Genomic DNA, 15,876 nt, shown 5'->3' on the forward strand with positions numbered 1-15,876 from the left:
TGAACAGCTGCCAAGATGAGAAAACATTGTTTTTGATTCTCGAAAGGACAGACAAACTTATCCTTTTGTGAACTGACACACTGGTACATTCATGACTACTTGATCAGGATCCAGGCATCCAAACCTGAGATGATTAGATGAGCTGCAGAAGTCAGGCTGAGAAGATAATGATCCACCACACCTTCCTGTTTCTACACTCATGTACACATAGCGTGCCCCTGTGCTTGTATGAGTGCTTGGATACGGCCTGATTGTGTATGAAACTGAATACTTTAGTCTTCAAAGAAATCTTGCTTACTTCAGATGCACACGTCTCCTTTCCCACTAGTGACCCTTCTCAAAGTTTCTTCTTGATTTATTGACCTGCGCTTTTGCTAATTTGTTTTCATTAAATTGGCTGTAAGGTGTAAAATAAAATATGAGCTCATTAAAAAATCATGAGACTTGACTTCTTCTGATCACCACATGAAAGGATAAACCAGAGTCTTATTCATACTAAAATACTACCGTAGCTACTAAATAGATTTTGACAGTCAATATTATGTCATGAAATGTATTAATATTCTACACGATCAGCTGCCCCAATCTGTTTTCTATTTATACATATTATGGAAAACTCAAAGCAGTATTCCATATCTGCCTGAATCGAGATGATTGTAATTTTACCATTTTGTAACACCTGCTGTGGATAAAGACTTTTTGAAAATAAATAAAAGTGGCAATCCGAATTTGTGCTTTATAGTCATTAACAACTCGCACATCAATGTATAGAATTTCTCTGCAACACGAGTTGATTTAAGACCGTCCTATCAGGCTCGCCATCTTCTAACATGACACCCTGCGACACCGTACTTCCTGGTGGTTGACAGATGACTCCGTCTGGGACATTTCTGTGGTAAACACGTCTGGAGATGATTTTCATCCAGGAATCTGTTTCCTCCTTGACTGCGAAATGCGTAACATGAGCCAACAGATAACTCCTACAGGTTGCTGGACACTTTTGGGTCTGCGTAACTCTGGTGTTCACAGCTTAGACAGAGATGTGGAAGCTTTCTCGTCTCTACCGTTGTATTCCCGCACACTTCTTATGCAACATGCTCAGCCTCACACAAGAGCTGCTGCTTTCTCTGTTCAAAGAAGCCGTGTACTGTTGTGAACACGTAATAAGTTTGTCCTCGGATATAATTACACCCCCGCTCTTTCAAATGTAATTTCCTGAAAACAATTTTCCCTATATCTGGACCAGTATGCCAATAACTATAAGTCGGCAATCAATTCATGAAACAAACATGACATCCAAATGATCAACTCTAAGTCGTAAATTTAACAACATAATCTGAAGTAGAATCTTAGACCAGTCCTCCTTATGTTTGCTGTTTAAACCAGCATATCCTCTGGAATATGTTAGCTGTCGGATCCTGCAGAGACCCAACAGAGCCCCCCTGTACCACATCAATGTGTTTACATTCTAATCTGTGTGATGGACCTGCTTGATAAGACTCTGGGCACTTCTGCAGCATCAGGAGAAAAGGGGAGCGCTCAGGAAAACTCTTTTTTTTTGACACCAAGACTCTTACTGGTTCTGTCACATCTGGCTTTGTGCCAGTAATTATTCCTGATGGGGGTGATGCCCGCGCCCCTGTTCCTAAACACCCAACAACATCAGATTATTCTGCTTTTGGACTGTGGAAGGAGAGTCAACAATCTTCCAGGAGAAAACTCCTGAGCCCCAGATGACAACCAACTTAACATGCTAACAGAGGAGGTCAGGGAAGCGTAAGATGGAAGAACTGCAAAAGAAAGCTAGAATTTTGGATGGCTAATATGTTCGATGGAGATACGTAAATCTCTTTCCCCTGCAGCCAAATATAAATAGCCACAGAATATTGTATTTATATTGTGTTAAAACCTAGTCTCTACTTCCATGTACACTGCAAAAAAATATTTGATTTTGTTCGGAAATGAGTATCTTCAAATGAAACAAGAAAACTGAAATTCAGATTGGAAACAAGTAAAATAATCTTGACACGCTGGTGGATTTTTGGTTTTGCTTGTTGTAAAAAAATAACTTTACGATTCAATAACTGTTGGCCCAACATCTTTGCCAGTACGTTCCACTGTAATTGTCTCTCTAATACAAACGGAGGCTTATATTCCATGATGCCAAGTTTCAGTTTGAAAAGAGTCGTTGGCGCTGTTTACACTTGTCTTGTCAATGCGACTTTTGTCACTCAGTCATGCCAGGACGCATTAACTGTCATGACTGTCTGCTCCGAGGTTGGATCTTGCTCGCATTGGGATCCGATCAGCTAGACCACATGCCGAGGTGGCCTGGATCGCATTGAGTTCAGATCTCAGTGAGGTGTGGAAAGCATGTTGGCAAAATCCAGACAATTTATCAAACATAGCTCTTACATCATCTTTCCCCCCCAAACATGAGTTCCTCTCCTGAATGAGAGCAAAAGCAAGCGATGAGGAAAACCACGACTGAAGCACAGCTGAGACGAGCTGCTTAAATCGTGTAAAGTTACTGATGATGAAAACTCGATATGTCCTGATTTTGCCGGTAATATTACAGGGTGGAAGAGCAAGCGGCAAAAATAACGAAGAATTTATCGGAAATGAAATGTCTTCATCCACAGCATTGGGGCTCAGTGGTAGAGCAGGGTCGTCCTTCAATCAGAGGATCGGCAGTTCGATCCCCAGCTCCGCTAGTCCATCTCAATGTGTCCTTGGGCAAGACACTGAACCCCAAATTGCTCCTGCAGGCTGTTCCTGCGGGGTATGAATGTTACTTAGTCCTGATGGGCAGGTAGCCCCTGCCATCAGTGTGTGAATGGGTGTGCATGTGTGTAAAATCCAGACAATTTATCAAACATAGGATATCACATCATCCTCCCCCCCCCCCCCCTACACGGGAGTTCCTCTCCCAAGCGAGAGGAAAAAATGTGTCGAGTGTGGACACACACATGTGAACACAGCAGAGTTCTGATCTGGGGCATCCGATCAGAGACGTTGCATTGAAAAGACAAGTGAATCCATCTTTTTGTAGTCCTTCATCTCCTGACATGGTCTCAGACGTTTAACTTGACATGTTGTCTCAGTTGTCACCCTCTCAGTGGTAATGTATGCACGATTATTAGCATTTTTATGGACACTTGGCTTGATGCAAAAAAAGTGTCTGATTAATTGCTGAACCATTGTCGCTCCTCCTCAGTCTTGTACAGTGTGATGTGAGTAATGACGGAAGGAGAGTTGAGCTAATGTCCACCTGTCAGCAACTTGTCTTGCTACTGGATCATTTGGGCTGCGTGGATGACCGTTGCAGGTAGTTTCTGCCACACTTGCGATTGCTGCGTCGGTTTATAAAGCGGCTGGCAGACTGTAAACCCAGTTGGGACGCATGAGACAAAATGTCAGGGGGAAAAAACAAAAATCACCGTGCAGATAGGCCTCTCTCCTTCTGAGCTCTTTGTGAATTACATGGTCTGTGATTGTTTTTCTCTTGTGAGTTGGAGCCGGGATCAAAATGTTGATGTTTGTTCCGTTACATTTCAGTCTTTTGAGCTTCATTTCGATGCAGTTGTGGTGTTTATTGTCATTGAGGCTCATGGTAGATGACACATAACAGCTTATTGTTAAGCTGGCCTCATGTCATTATTTTGCTTATTTTTATGGGATGGCCAAACTTTTTTGATTGTGGGCCATATACAAAAACAATATTAGGAGTCACAAGCCAAACAATAGTGAATGTGTAGTTTTCAGCCAGTTATACTGCAGGAAACTGTTTCTAGACCAGGAACCTCCATGTGCCATCTAGATAACACAGCAATACACAACAGCTTAACTATTGACATAGCACAAGTATGTGTGTTTATCTGTAAATAAGTAGAGTTAAAACTGCCAGAAATTGCCAAATTCCTATATTGTTTTCTGTTCATTGTTCTTAAAAGATTCTGATGCAAATTTAAATGTCAAATGTAAATTCTGTAGGTTGAATATTTAGATGTAAATAACAGAACCATCAGAAATGGTAAAATAGCGTTTTCTGTTCCAAGAGGTTAAGAAAAAAATCATTTCACAAAATGTAGTTGACATCTAGTGTTTAAACTATGAAGTTCAATATACGTACGGTGCAATTTATTAGAAATATGCTCAAGCCATATTTCTCAACCCGTAGCTTGTCCCCCTCAGGGATAGGGAGACCATCCTTCAATCAAATGGCCTGGTGGCCTGATCTCCTGCATTGATAAATAACTCCCCTGCCTTGGCGACTAATACTGGGACATTGATAACTGTGACAGCTGCATTGAATTTATTTCGTACTTGAAGGTTGACAGGGCTACCTGCAGAGGACCACAGTGAAGGTTCACATACACACAGTCCCTTACAAGCCACTGATGGCCCTTCCTGTAGTGCCACCAGCAGGATTACCTTTTGGGTTTTGCTTGAATTTCTCGACAACTACTAGATCCGGGGGAGCCAACATGGTGCTCGTGAGCGCCTGGCGGCCCAGGCACGCTCTTTAAATAGCACGAGTCACGGTAGAGTTGTTCAAAGCGTTTTGTTCCCTGATGGATTGGCACACAATTCTGTGAAAAATACTATAAAAGTAACGTACACCAAGGGGAGTAGTGAGGAGCTCATCACTAGAAGTAGACTTGAAAGATAGAAACGAGTGCTACACACTCTGCCACCATGTGCTAGTTAGTCACAGGCACTGATATGTTGTGTAGGCCACACCCTAAAAACCCATCTGATGGTGATTAGATAATCATGCTCCACCATTGAGGGGAGAAAAAACGATCAAAAGGCCTTCAGCGAGTTTGACATTGGCGGGACTTCCTGTGTCGTACTGTAATTGTTGATCTGGGAAAAGGCCTGAGGGCCGAAACATCAACTTAATAAAACACAATTTTATTTATAAATTTATAAATTTTTATAAAATAAACAATTTATAAATATGTATTAGACTAACAACATAACTAAACTACTAAACAGAAAATAAATAAATTAATAGAATAAATAAAGAATATGATGAAGAGTACAATGAATAACGATGATGCAACAATATAATGAAAAGCGTTGCATGTGACCAGGTAGAATCAGTGACTCATATCTTTAATTGATGTCTATCAATTAAATTCATCGTTTCACATTTATACATTCAACTTAGCTCGCAAAAATGTTTGCAGCATTCAGCAGTGGAGAGGTAGCACCAGGGAAGATTTTGAAGCTATTTTATACGAGTTTTAATTCAAATTTAATTTAGATCTTTAGGTCTAAAGCTTATGGATCTGTTTTTTGAACATTTCTATCCAAGATTATTTTATTATCTGACTTAAATTCATATTGCCTAGAAACTCATTTACATCTGGAAGCTGTATTGTTTTCACCTGACCGTGCAGCTGGCAGTTCGGCTTTCTCTGGTATCCTCATCTCCATACCTCTCTTTCTTTCTCAGCAGGATGCTGAATCATCTTATCACCCCCCTTTGTAGCTGCGGGGGTCGTTGTGTTATCTTTGCCAGTTTATTTTTCTCAATAGCTGCTGGAACAAATCTTCCGCACGTTGGTGCATCGCAGGTCAGAGCTGCATGGCACATTAGACGGCACGGGATGGCTGTAGCCGACGGGTCAGGAACACAACGCCAGAGAAGAGGTAGAACCGTCAGACCCGCGAGGGAGAGATCTGGCCTGCAGGATTCAAACTTATCAAATATTTGCGGTATTTTAGAAACGTCTTTCTCAGGTCGGCCTATCGGGGGGGGGGGGGGGGGATCATAGATCAGCGTCGAAGTAGAAGAGAGAAGAGCGGTGTCCTCCGACGTCTTCTTGCTTTATCTTCTTGAGACGGGGGGTGCAGTGTATGGCGGGAGCAGCTAACCACTCCCATTCTGACACTCTTATTTAATTTAACCTTATTTTACAGAATTAATACTAGTCAACTGCGTAGTCTATTTAATTCTTCCATATTTGACAGCTTGCCTATCTCCGCTGCAGAACGGTACCAAACAGGGGTTATCATGGATGTTACTAATTATATATGAACTCACATATTTTCACTGTTGGTACTGTGGTAAATGTCAAGCTGGCACGATTAATGTAAAAAGACACACTATAATAAGGCAGTAATGTATGATGAGTTTTGTATGACTATAGAACAAGATTAGAAACAGTTAAAAGAGTTTATTTGTGAAATAAAGTGAATTTGGTTACGCTGAGGTAGATACAAGGATCCAACTATAAGCTCAACCGCATTCATTCATGTTGTTTTGCATCAAGACTCTGACTCAGATGTGTCTCTGTGTCCTCTCTGCTCCTCAGGGATGTAGATGCTCATAAAAGTAGAAAGGTGATGTCATAAAACCTTCTGTGAGTTTATCCAGGCGTGTGGTAGTCCGACCACTTAGTGCCCTATGGGTCGTGAGAGCAGCTCCTGAAAGGAGTTTATGAGTTAAGATTTGGGAACAACCCAAGTAACAAGTGTGGTGGAAAACATGCAGACATTTGAACATTCAGAAACCTCGTCATTGAACATAATGTAGCGTTTATCCACTATCAGCATTCTGTCCAGTGTGTTGAAAGTCAATGCAGAGATCCTCCTGAGAGACGACTGATTGTGAAGTTTCATGAAGCCCATAGGGGAGCTGCTTGTCTGCGAGTCGTGTCTGTGTGACCCTCTTAGCAAAGAAGCGATGTTTGAGCAATACCTTATGGGCTCATTACCTGTGAGGCAGCGGGCAGGGTCAACGGATACATCTAGGCTGGAACTTCATATGATTCCTACAGCAGGAGAAATTGAGATGCGAATGAAGTAAGCATCCATATTACCCCTCTTTTAGTTATGTGACGTATATAGCCTAGAATTTCCATAATTCAATATTTGTTTTCATGTTAGGGTGTAATTCAAAAATACTGATACTTTTATTTGAGGACTCAAAGGAGAAATAAAGGAATTTTAAGAGAATAAGTAACACATTTTATGTATTGTTTTCCCTTGAGGTGTCTGCTATAAAACTTTAAGTGAATTATATTGCAGGAAGATCCACTTTGTTTTATTGGTTAACATTTGAAATTCAAGAACATTTCAAGACATAATAAAATATTTAATTGGTTTTGTTAAGCCAAATAGATCTGTTCAGTAATCTCCACAGTGTCTTTCCACTCTTGTTCTTCCTTTCACACCTCTACTCTGACACATAATGATTTTCACCTGAAATTGAGTCTATTGGATGCAATAAAGGCAACCCAGGGCGTGCACTTGTAAGAACTCTATTATTCTTTCCCCTGAAACCACATAAAGAAATGAAATGAAAAACACAGGGCGAGGTGGACTGGCATGTAGTTGGCTCTGCTGCTGCCACCCACTCAGTCCTATGTAGCTGATGGGTTTCACCTTCAGCTGTGTGGTGGCCTTTCATCAAAAGTCTTGTTTCACTGCATCAGGATCAATGAAGAAGGTTTTTTTTAAACAAAGAATACCATCTACACCTATTGCACTTCAGTTTTGTTTTGTTCCAACTTGTGTGACTGACTTCAATCCCTTGTAGCTCTGCACTGTGCACCATATCACCAGCTCTGGGAGTGTGCCGGATACACTTGCTGCCTTTTAAACACCGCAGATCCTTTGTGTGGCCTCAAACACATGCTTTCACTGTAGCTCACAGCTACGACGACAACAAATCAAAGTTTACAGGGATAGTTTAAAAAATATGGATATTTGGCAAAAGCCTGTAAATTTAAGGTTTTGGGCAAAACAAATGTCTATTATCAATTGTTTTGTATTAGCAATGGATCACATGACTACTTGTATGTGAAAGTGTCCACAAATAATTATCACTCTGCTCTGTGAAGCTATACAGCGTCTTTCAGCTCATTGTTTTGAATATCAGGGCCACATCTTCAAAGTAAACAAACTAAACTAAACAATTTACAAATGATTCAGTTGTTTTTCCAGAATATTTGCAATTTGCACTAGTTTTACAGAAATGTATAGAAACGGTCTGACAAGTAGTCATTATATGCTTTGTGTGCGTGTGTGTGGACATGTTGCATGCAGACACACGCACACACACACACACACACACACACAATCTCTTCATAATATATAAATGTTTATGTTTACTCATGTTCAGCTTTGTCGTCCTTGTTGTTGAAACAAAACACAGAATCAGATTCCTCGTGTGTGTGCTCCTTACCTGGCCAATAAAGCGGATTCTGATTTGCTGATTCAGACTCTCACAGCTCTCATAGCGTCGTTTTCATCCGCAGCAGACAGATGTCTGTATCACCAATTCAAATGAACCCTCATGTTGCTTCACGTCTGTTTGATTGCAATGTCAATTTGACAAGATAAAGTTGATATATGGCAAAGTGTTACAGCCCCCAAATGCAAAAAAAATAAAATAAAATCCAACCATTGCAGGTTTAACGTGTTGATCTGCACTGTTACATTGTTAAGTTATTCCATTGGTCCACACTAAACCACATCTTTGATTCTATTTTCATTTCTGCCCACTCTATATTGCAATTGTGTTAAGGCCCTATCAAAAGGCCTCTATGCCAAAGCCCCTCTGGAGCTGCAGATACATAGCAGTGCCTGCTCCCATGTGAGCTACTCATCCAAATGGAGAACAGAATATTGTCAATGACATCTCTGCATTTAAATTCATCCCTCAATTTCTCCATTGTGCTCTCCCCACAACTGGGATCAGCTCAATATAACGACGTTATGAAATGTACTCGTCGGTGGAATGAGAAGTCCCGGTCGCTCTCGCTACCCTCCCCTGTTGCCGTATACAAAGCAGTGTGAGCAGGAGCGTGAGGGAATAATATTTTTTTCTGTTGTGGATACGAGGGTGTGACTGTGGGGCAAATGAAACACTCATCACTCTAGATTTATGGACCAGAGACGGCACAGGCACAGCGTGTCGACGGCTCACTGCCGATGTGGCGTGCTAGCAGACGGGTAATGAAGATGCAGGAGACGGAAATGTGCTTTGAGTTAATGGGGTTCATACTGCTCTCACAGCGGCAGAAAGTTCTGCCACAAACAAGGAGGACACTTTTTGGCTCGAAGGCTTGCTTTTGATTAAGTTGAAAGATTGTCTGCTCTCCCTAGTTGGCAATAGGCTGGAAACATCATCTGTGTACTATAACCATTACCTGCAATGGCTGGTTGTAAATCAAAATTGTTGTGGGGAGAGGACTGTTTACTCTCTGACAACAGAGAAAAGCTGACAAAGTAATACATGTATGGTGGGATTTTCTTTTTTTGGGGTTTTGTTTATTTGACCTAGCTGCAAAATAGATTTTTATCATCATAACCAAACTCCTTCATGTTTAAAAGTTTTCATTTTTAATTTACTTTTCTGATTAGTTTCCTGGAAAAAACAAACCTGTTGCTTTCTACTTGGGCTCTTTTGCAGGGAAAATGTCAAATATCCGCTCAGTCCGGAAGAGGCAACAGCTGAACAACTTGGTAGCCATGGTTACGGAGCTAGCCAGGCCCGGACACACCATCGTGGATTTCTGCAGCGGAACGGTAACCGCATTCATCCATCGGTCAAGCATCGCATCGCATGCATATTTATCGCCGCACCCGATGGCCACATCAGGCTGCCGCTCCATTAGGAACGTGTGCTCATATTCCCTGGTGCTGTTCTTGCCTCTTTGAATGACTTTTGTTGTTGGAGGGTGTACACAGACAGAATGGTAATTGCATTTCAATGAAAATGCTCAGAGCGGTAGCGCTGCGTGACATAAGGGTCAATACTTGGTTGGAAAGGGTAGCACTAATCATAACTCTACTGTAGCCCCGTTGATGCATGCTTTCTCTTTCTTTCTCTCAGGGCCATGTCGGGATTGTTCTGGCTCACACACTCCCAGATTGCCAGGTAACGTGTGTATTTGTGCAAATGTGTGTGTGTGTCGTGTCATAACATTTTGTTGCTCCGACAACATGAGCATTTTGAAGACTTTACTTTCGTAACTTTTAACAGGCATTTGACATTCTTTTTAATGATGAAGATATCTGCAGATAAACCAATTCATCTATAATTAATAAGTGATGATTATTAATCATTCGATGCATCCCTACAATCATCATATGACATAGTTTAGTTATGTTATGTTTTGTCTGACTATTTAGCTTTTTCTCCTCCTATGATGTCATCTGTCTGTCACTTTAATGAGGCTGTTTTTTGTTAATTCTGAAAGCGAATCTAGTTTTTTTCCCTCTGCGTAGAGCTGTCTTTTTGAACATTGCTTAATGTTGGCACACATTTAAACTGTATTATAACTCATTCCAGGTCATTTGAAACATTTTCAATCATCTGCCGCTGTGTTTTTATTTTATTTTATTTAAGGTCATCCTCATAGAGAACAAAGAAGAGTCATTGGTCAGGGCTCAGAGTCGTGGCGCTCAACTCGGTCTGAAAAACATCGGCTTCATTCAGGCTAATTTGGACTACTTCACCGGACCGTTTCACATTGGGGTGAGTGTAGCGTGTAACATCATACAACACTGTATCAATTTTACTCCATTCGTATGATGACTTATAGATTCTTTAGACAATATGGTCATCATTTCCAAATGCTTTAGTATTGCAAGCAAATGCGATGTAACAGTTGTGATGCTAAAATCATTCAAATCAAACCGTAGCTCAAACACAATTATTAAGTTGTCACAATATCATTTACTGCACTGTTGTATCCTATTCTAATTTGGATGAAATAGCAGCCACAGTAGCGCTGATTTTGTTTGCTGTATTTCGATAGAATTATTTCTTGTAAAACTTTAATCACAATCTGGTTCCACATTTTTAGCAAATTGAATTTCCTTTCACACTTTTCACAATAGCTTTTCAACAGATCAGTGAAAGTGTGTTCTGACACAGGGAACATGTGATTAGCAGTGACACTTGGTTTGCAAACTCTGAAGTAGGCGTCTCCAACAAGTAGCTTGCTAGCTACTAGTAGCTCGCTAATCGTTTGCGAGTGGTTTCGTGGCACACATCCTAAAGACGTACAAAATCCTTCACATTTTTTGGGATTGTAATAAAGGCCATGACTGCTGCAGCTGAAACGTGAAAGGACCATTACAGTAAAACAGAAATGATGTCTGCTATTGCCGATGTACAACAAGTAGCTCTTGCCATTTAGATTTAGTAAAATTAGCTCTTTTAGGATCAAAAGAATCAAGAAGAAAAATAATGAAGCTACTGTTGTCCCGCTGTTGCATTTAGGGCTGTCCTCCACCAAGGAACTTCTTGGTCGCCTAATGTTTTTTTCTTACTATTCGATTCGTTGATTTAATCTACAGATATTCAAAACACAAACACATTTAAAATCTTGTGTTTACCAGAGATGTGTTCATCAGCTTCTTCATACAGCGTGACAAAACTGTAAAATACGACTAAACCATCAAATAAATCTCAGTCGACTAAGAAGGGTCAGCCCTAGTCATAACAATCATCTCATTGAGCTACAAAGCAAACACAATGTGTTTTGTCCATGCCATTGATTTATTTTGCTGCATTGAAATTCTGCAACAGCCTTATCAATCATCCAGCTCCATATTGCTTTAATTTATCAAGCATGCTGCTTGAAAAGCATTGCTGTCAAAACAGTTCTCATAATTTGGCTTTCATGACATGCAACATTACCTTTTCCTTAAAATGTCAGTCATGATAACCAAGACAATAACTCAGTGCTTCTCATTTCTGATGACGCACTGAAACAGGAAAGTAAACACATTTCGATTTTCTTCCTACTCACATTCACAACTGTACTGCGAGGTGCCTGAACGTTGACTTTTTTAATCTTAATACATTTTTATATTTTGGAGAAGCCCCGCCACACATCCCATGGAGAGACATGTCCCTCCCTCATCTTTGTCCAGAAAGTGAAAATGTCATCGTGCTGTTCTTTTTTTTTTATCAGCGCAGCTAAGTTGGCTTTTCATTCCCTGAAGAGGAGCTTTTAATCAGAACCCTTTTAGTGGCCTGCACTTCAGCCAAGCAGTGTATGTCACCATCTCCTCTCTGATTATTGGAAAGCCAAAAAGGTGGTTTTACCCGGAAAATAAAGGGCAAAGCTAATGTCAGAGTCCGGGGATCTCTTCAGTGAGGCTTGTCTTTCTTTGTCCTTGCTTACTACTGTCCCTTTTTGGTTTGCTTTCAAAATCATTTTTGCCAAGATCTTTATTAGGAGTCTCTTTCGAAAAGGAGGTTTAATCTTTGGAAAGTGTTTGTAATAAAAGTAGAAAAAGGGTTTGTCAGCCATTTCAAGTTTTATGCAGTCAACTTGGCCGTGTCACCTTTTTACTTCTTAATTCATCACACACTTTTTTTTTTTACACCAATATATCTGCCAAGACTGCAGTTTGTGTTCTTTAAGCTTAAAGATCCAACTTAGTAAATGTGTTTTATTCTGCACAGCTTATACCTGCAACAACAGAATAAATATTTTACGAGCTTTCAATCTCTATGTTTAATGGCGCTGAAACAATCTAAAATCAGCATTGGGTAGCACTCTCCTGCTGCATGTGGAAAACACCCACTTTCATCTGCAGAGCTCTGGACTTTTCAAATGGATAATTACTATCAATTTAGATCAAATGGGTTCTTAACTGTGGTTGTTTATTGGCCGTTTGAATCTGGCTGTGTCAGACAAAACCAGGTCTTTGGGATTTAAAAACAACGTGCATCCCACCTAATGAAGGGGACATTTTGCTCTCCAAGAGAATCTTTACCATCATCACTCTTGATTATTTGTGTGTCTCAGGTCAGTGTCTTCCCCCAAACGTCTTCCAGCCGTGTGTCATAACCCAGTTTCAGAAAAGCCTGCTGTTCCAGTAGCTTCACTTTGACTCTCTTTGGGACAAATAGGATTATATATGAACCTGCTGTAATTAGAAGCTATTGTTCCAGCATCGTCACTCCACTGAGACCCGTTCCACTTGGCAAGAAACAAACAGCATGGTTTATTCTTCTCTACAATATGTGGGTGTTTTCTTGTTTTTTTTTTGTAGCCTAGTCAGAGAGTTTACACGCAGACACATGGATTTTCAATGAACAGTCAAATGTATGTATGAAGCAGGTGCATACGTTTGTACTTTTCTGCATCGCTTGAGATTCGTAGCTCAACTTCGATGCTTTGACGAAGCTTCTTCCTGCATGACACAGATGTTCTCACCTGAAGGAGCCACCCATCACACTGGTTTTTAATCCGGTTATGTATTATACATGGACCCATTTTTAGTCCCGCTCATTTAATCAGACTAATTAAGTTGAGGTGTCCCTATTCTTAGACAGTGTCTGCTCTTCCTGTCTTCAGTAGCATAACACCGGTGTTCGACTCGTAGCCTCTGCATACACTGTATATAGTTTGTATTCTTTCTCTTCTCAAATAACAATGAACACACCTTGAGGGCAGGAAAAGTTGATTTAGATTTGACTTCATCCAGGTCCATTACTGGTTCTGCTTTAGGGTCTGATTGTTTCCAATTGATTCCTGTGGTAGACTTCTCCGTTTTGTGTGAAGAAAAGTGTACTTGCCGTTATTACTTTAAGCCGTATGTGTCTAAGTTAACTATGAAGCGAAGACTCTCTGTATGTGTGTTCAGTATGTGGGTCCTTCGCATATCTCAAGAACCGCTCTTCCGATCTACTTCACACTCTGTGGCTGTATTGCTGGGGACTCGAGGACGATGTCGATGTTGCTGCAGGCTGGACGTGCAACACATTTACGAGTTAGCCTTTGAATACACAAGCGAACAGGGCTCTGTGCAGCAGAGGTGGCGTTGCTTCAGGGCTCACTCTCATAGCACTCTGTGTTACGACCTATGCAATTGTACAAAAATCACATTGTACAAATCATAACAATGAATCAATCTATCTGAGGAAATGATTGAAACTTAAGAAAATTAGGCCTACGTTAGTTGTGAAAAAATATCAAAGAAAATTACAACTGCCTGAGTTTGCTTGTTGTATGTTAGGAAGAAAGAAATATGAATTCAAATAGAAGTGATCAATTAGTCATTTAAGGGTTCTGTTTTTTATTTAAACATTTTTTTAAGACACATAAGATTGTGTCTGTTCATCTCCAGTCGAATGCAATATCGTATCGGCCACCTTTGGGAGGAAAACTACACGAAACAAGGCTCACATACCAGAAACTCTCAACATTTTTGAAGTTCTGCTGATGGACCTGTTTTACTTGAATCTAGGTATCATTAAGAGTGATATCTTAATGAGCTGCACATTTACAACTCCAATGCGGCAAAGACAAAGCTATTAAAAACTGCCTCATCACCTCTCGATAACAGTATTGCACTGCTGCAGAAGAGTGTGGTGTTGATTAAGAAGAGTTTTAGTCGGCGTTAATGCAGGAACTTGTTCTGTCTGATAGGAGAGGAGAGGGATGTAATTACTTGAATAAGTGTGAAAAATGAAGCCTCATTATTTCTGTGATGTGATTATTGAGAGGAAGATACAGATACAAAGAAAACAGCTTTTCCTCTCCCCAAAAGACTGATTAATCAAAGAACACAGTTTTATAAATGGCCCTTGGTCCTTTTGGTTGTTGCATATTGATTTGTGATTTATTCTTCCTAATCAAATGCATGAAATATGTTATGTTTATCGAATGGTTTAAATCAACCTTGTATTTATTTTCCTCCATTTTTAATTCGTATCCCACGTTACATATTGGGCTGGGACATGACTTTATTAATAATGCTTAAACAGACAAAGACAAAAGAAAGTATTATCCATTGATAAAGGAAGGATGCGTTGTTGATCAAGAATTGCAAATGCATAATGAAATATCAGAACATATCAGAATGTGTTTTACTTAAGTTTCTTTTGGATGAGTGGCTTTGTGTTTGTGTTAAATCAAGGCTAGAGGTTATAAAACGTAATTAGGATTTACCACAGCATGACTAATGTGCAACATTAAGTAGCTGGAAAAGAGTGATGGTGTTACTTTGTTAATTATTTTTTCTTTAGATGTGTAGGATGCAACGTCATGCATATGCTCTGATATAGTCTCCTCCTAATCAGCAGTCTGAAACATGCTGTTGAAAGAACATAAGCTAGGCCTTTTCCTGATGCCATGAATAAATGCAGGTTAGACAATTAGGTGTCTAATAGATGCAAGGCCATGCATGTAATCGATGTTCATTTTCTGAGTTTCTGGTCTTTATTTTACATGCGCAGTCCTTGTATAAATTCCTGTTTAAATCAGTCCGCATCTTTGTGAAGTGGACTGAAGAAGACTAGTTTCCTCGTGCGGTTTGTGAACTTGCATGTACATTTCTTGTGTAGTTGTGAGCTGTGAAGGATTGCTGCAGCTGTCCAACTTCCAGGGAGCGCTGAAGCACCTCTGAGAAATGTACCCCCCCCCATACATTTCAGTGAGTTCACGAGTGGGTTTGGCCATGTTGAGAGAGTTAGAGGGTATCTTCTCTAATCTTTTGTAGTTGCTGCCAAACTTGGCTCAGCCCTGTCCTCCTGACCGAGTCTCTGTGGCACTGCTGTCAAGGCAACGTGCAGTCGATTTCGACTCCCGGACGCCAAGAGACAACTTCTTGTAAGACAAGAATAGAAGTTTGGGGTGGCTGCTCGAGTTGGACGGGGTTAATGGCAGTGTGCCCAAGTAGCTATTGTCACATCAGACCGTTGATAATGCATTTTATGTGGTCCATTACCAGAGAATCTATTTAGCTAATGTACGCCTGAGAGGAAATCATCTACTTTACCACTGGACTGTGGATATTAAACTCATTTCCTTTTTATAATTCATAATGTATTTTTGCATTCTGGAATATAATATTTGGTCTTTCTACCCTCCCAATATATCTCCACACCAT

General features: G+C 40.3%; 1 protein-coding gene across 2 annotated transcripts in view; it reads left to right on the plus strand.

The window, feature by feature from the left end:
- The window catches only part of gstcd (glutathione S-transferase, C-terminal domain containing), a 54,056-nt gene that overhangs the window by 23,562 nt on the left and 14,618 nt on the right, over positions 1-15,876 (plus strand). For both annotated transcript variants that reach the window (XM_079279519.1, XM_079279520.1), the window contains exons 6-8: positions 9,431-9,546; positions 9,854-9,898; positions 10,370-10,498. In XM_079279519.1, the coding sequence (XP_079135645.1) occupies positions 9,431-9,546; positions 9,854-9,898; positions 10,370-10,498 (290 nt within the window). The remainder of the gene's footprint in view (positions 1-9,430; positions 9,547-9,853; positions 9,899-10,369; positions 10,499-15,876) is intronic.

The sequence above is a fragment of the Melanostigma gelatinosum genome (genome assembly GCF_949748355.1).
Source record: "Melanostigma gelatinosum genome assembly, chromosome: 11".
Lineage (NCBI taxonomy): Eukaryota > Metazoa > Chordata > Actinopteri > Perciformes > Zoarcidae > Melanostigma > Melanostigma gelatinosum.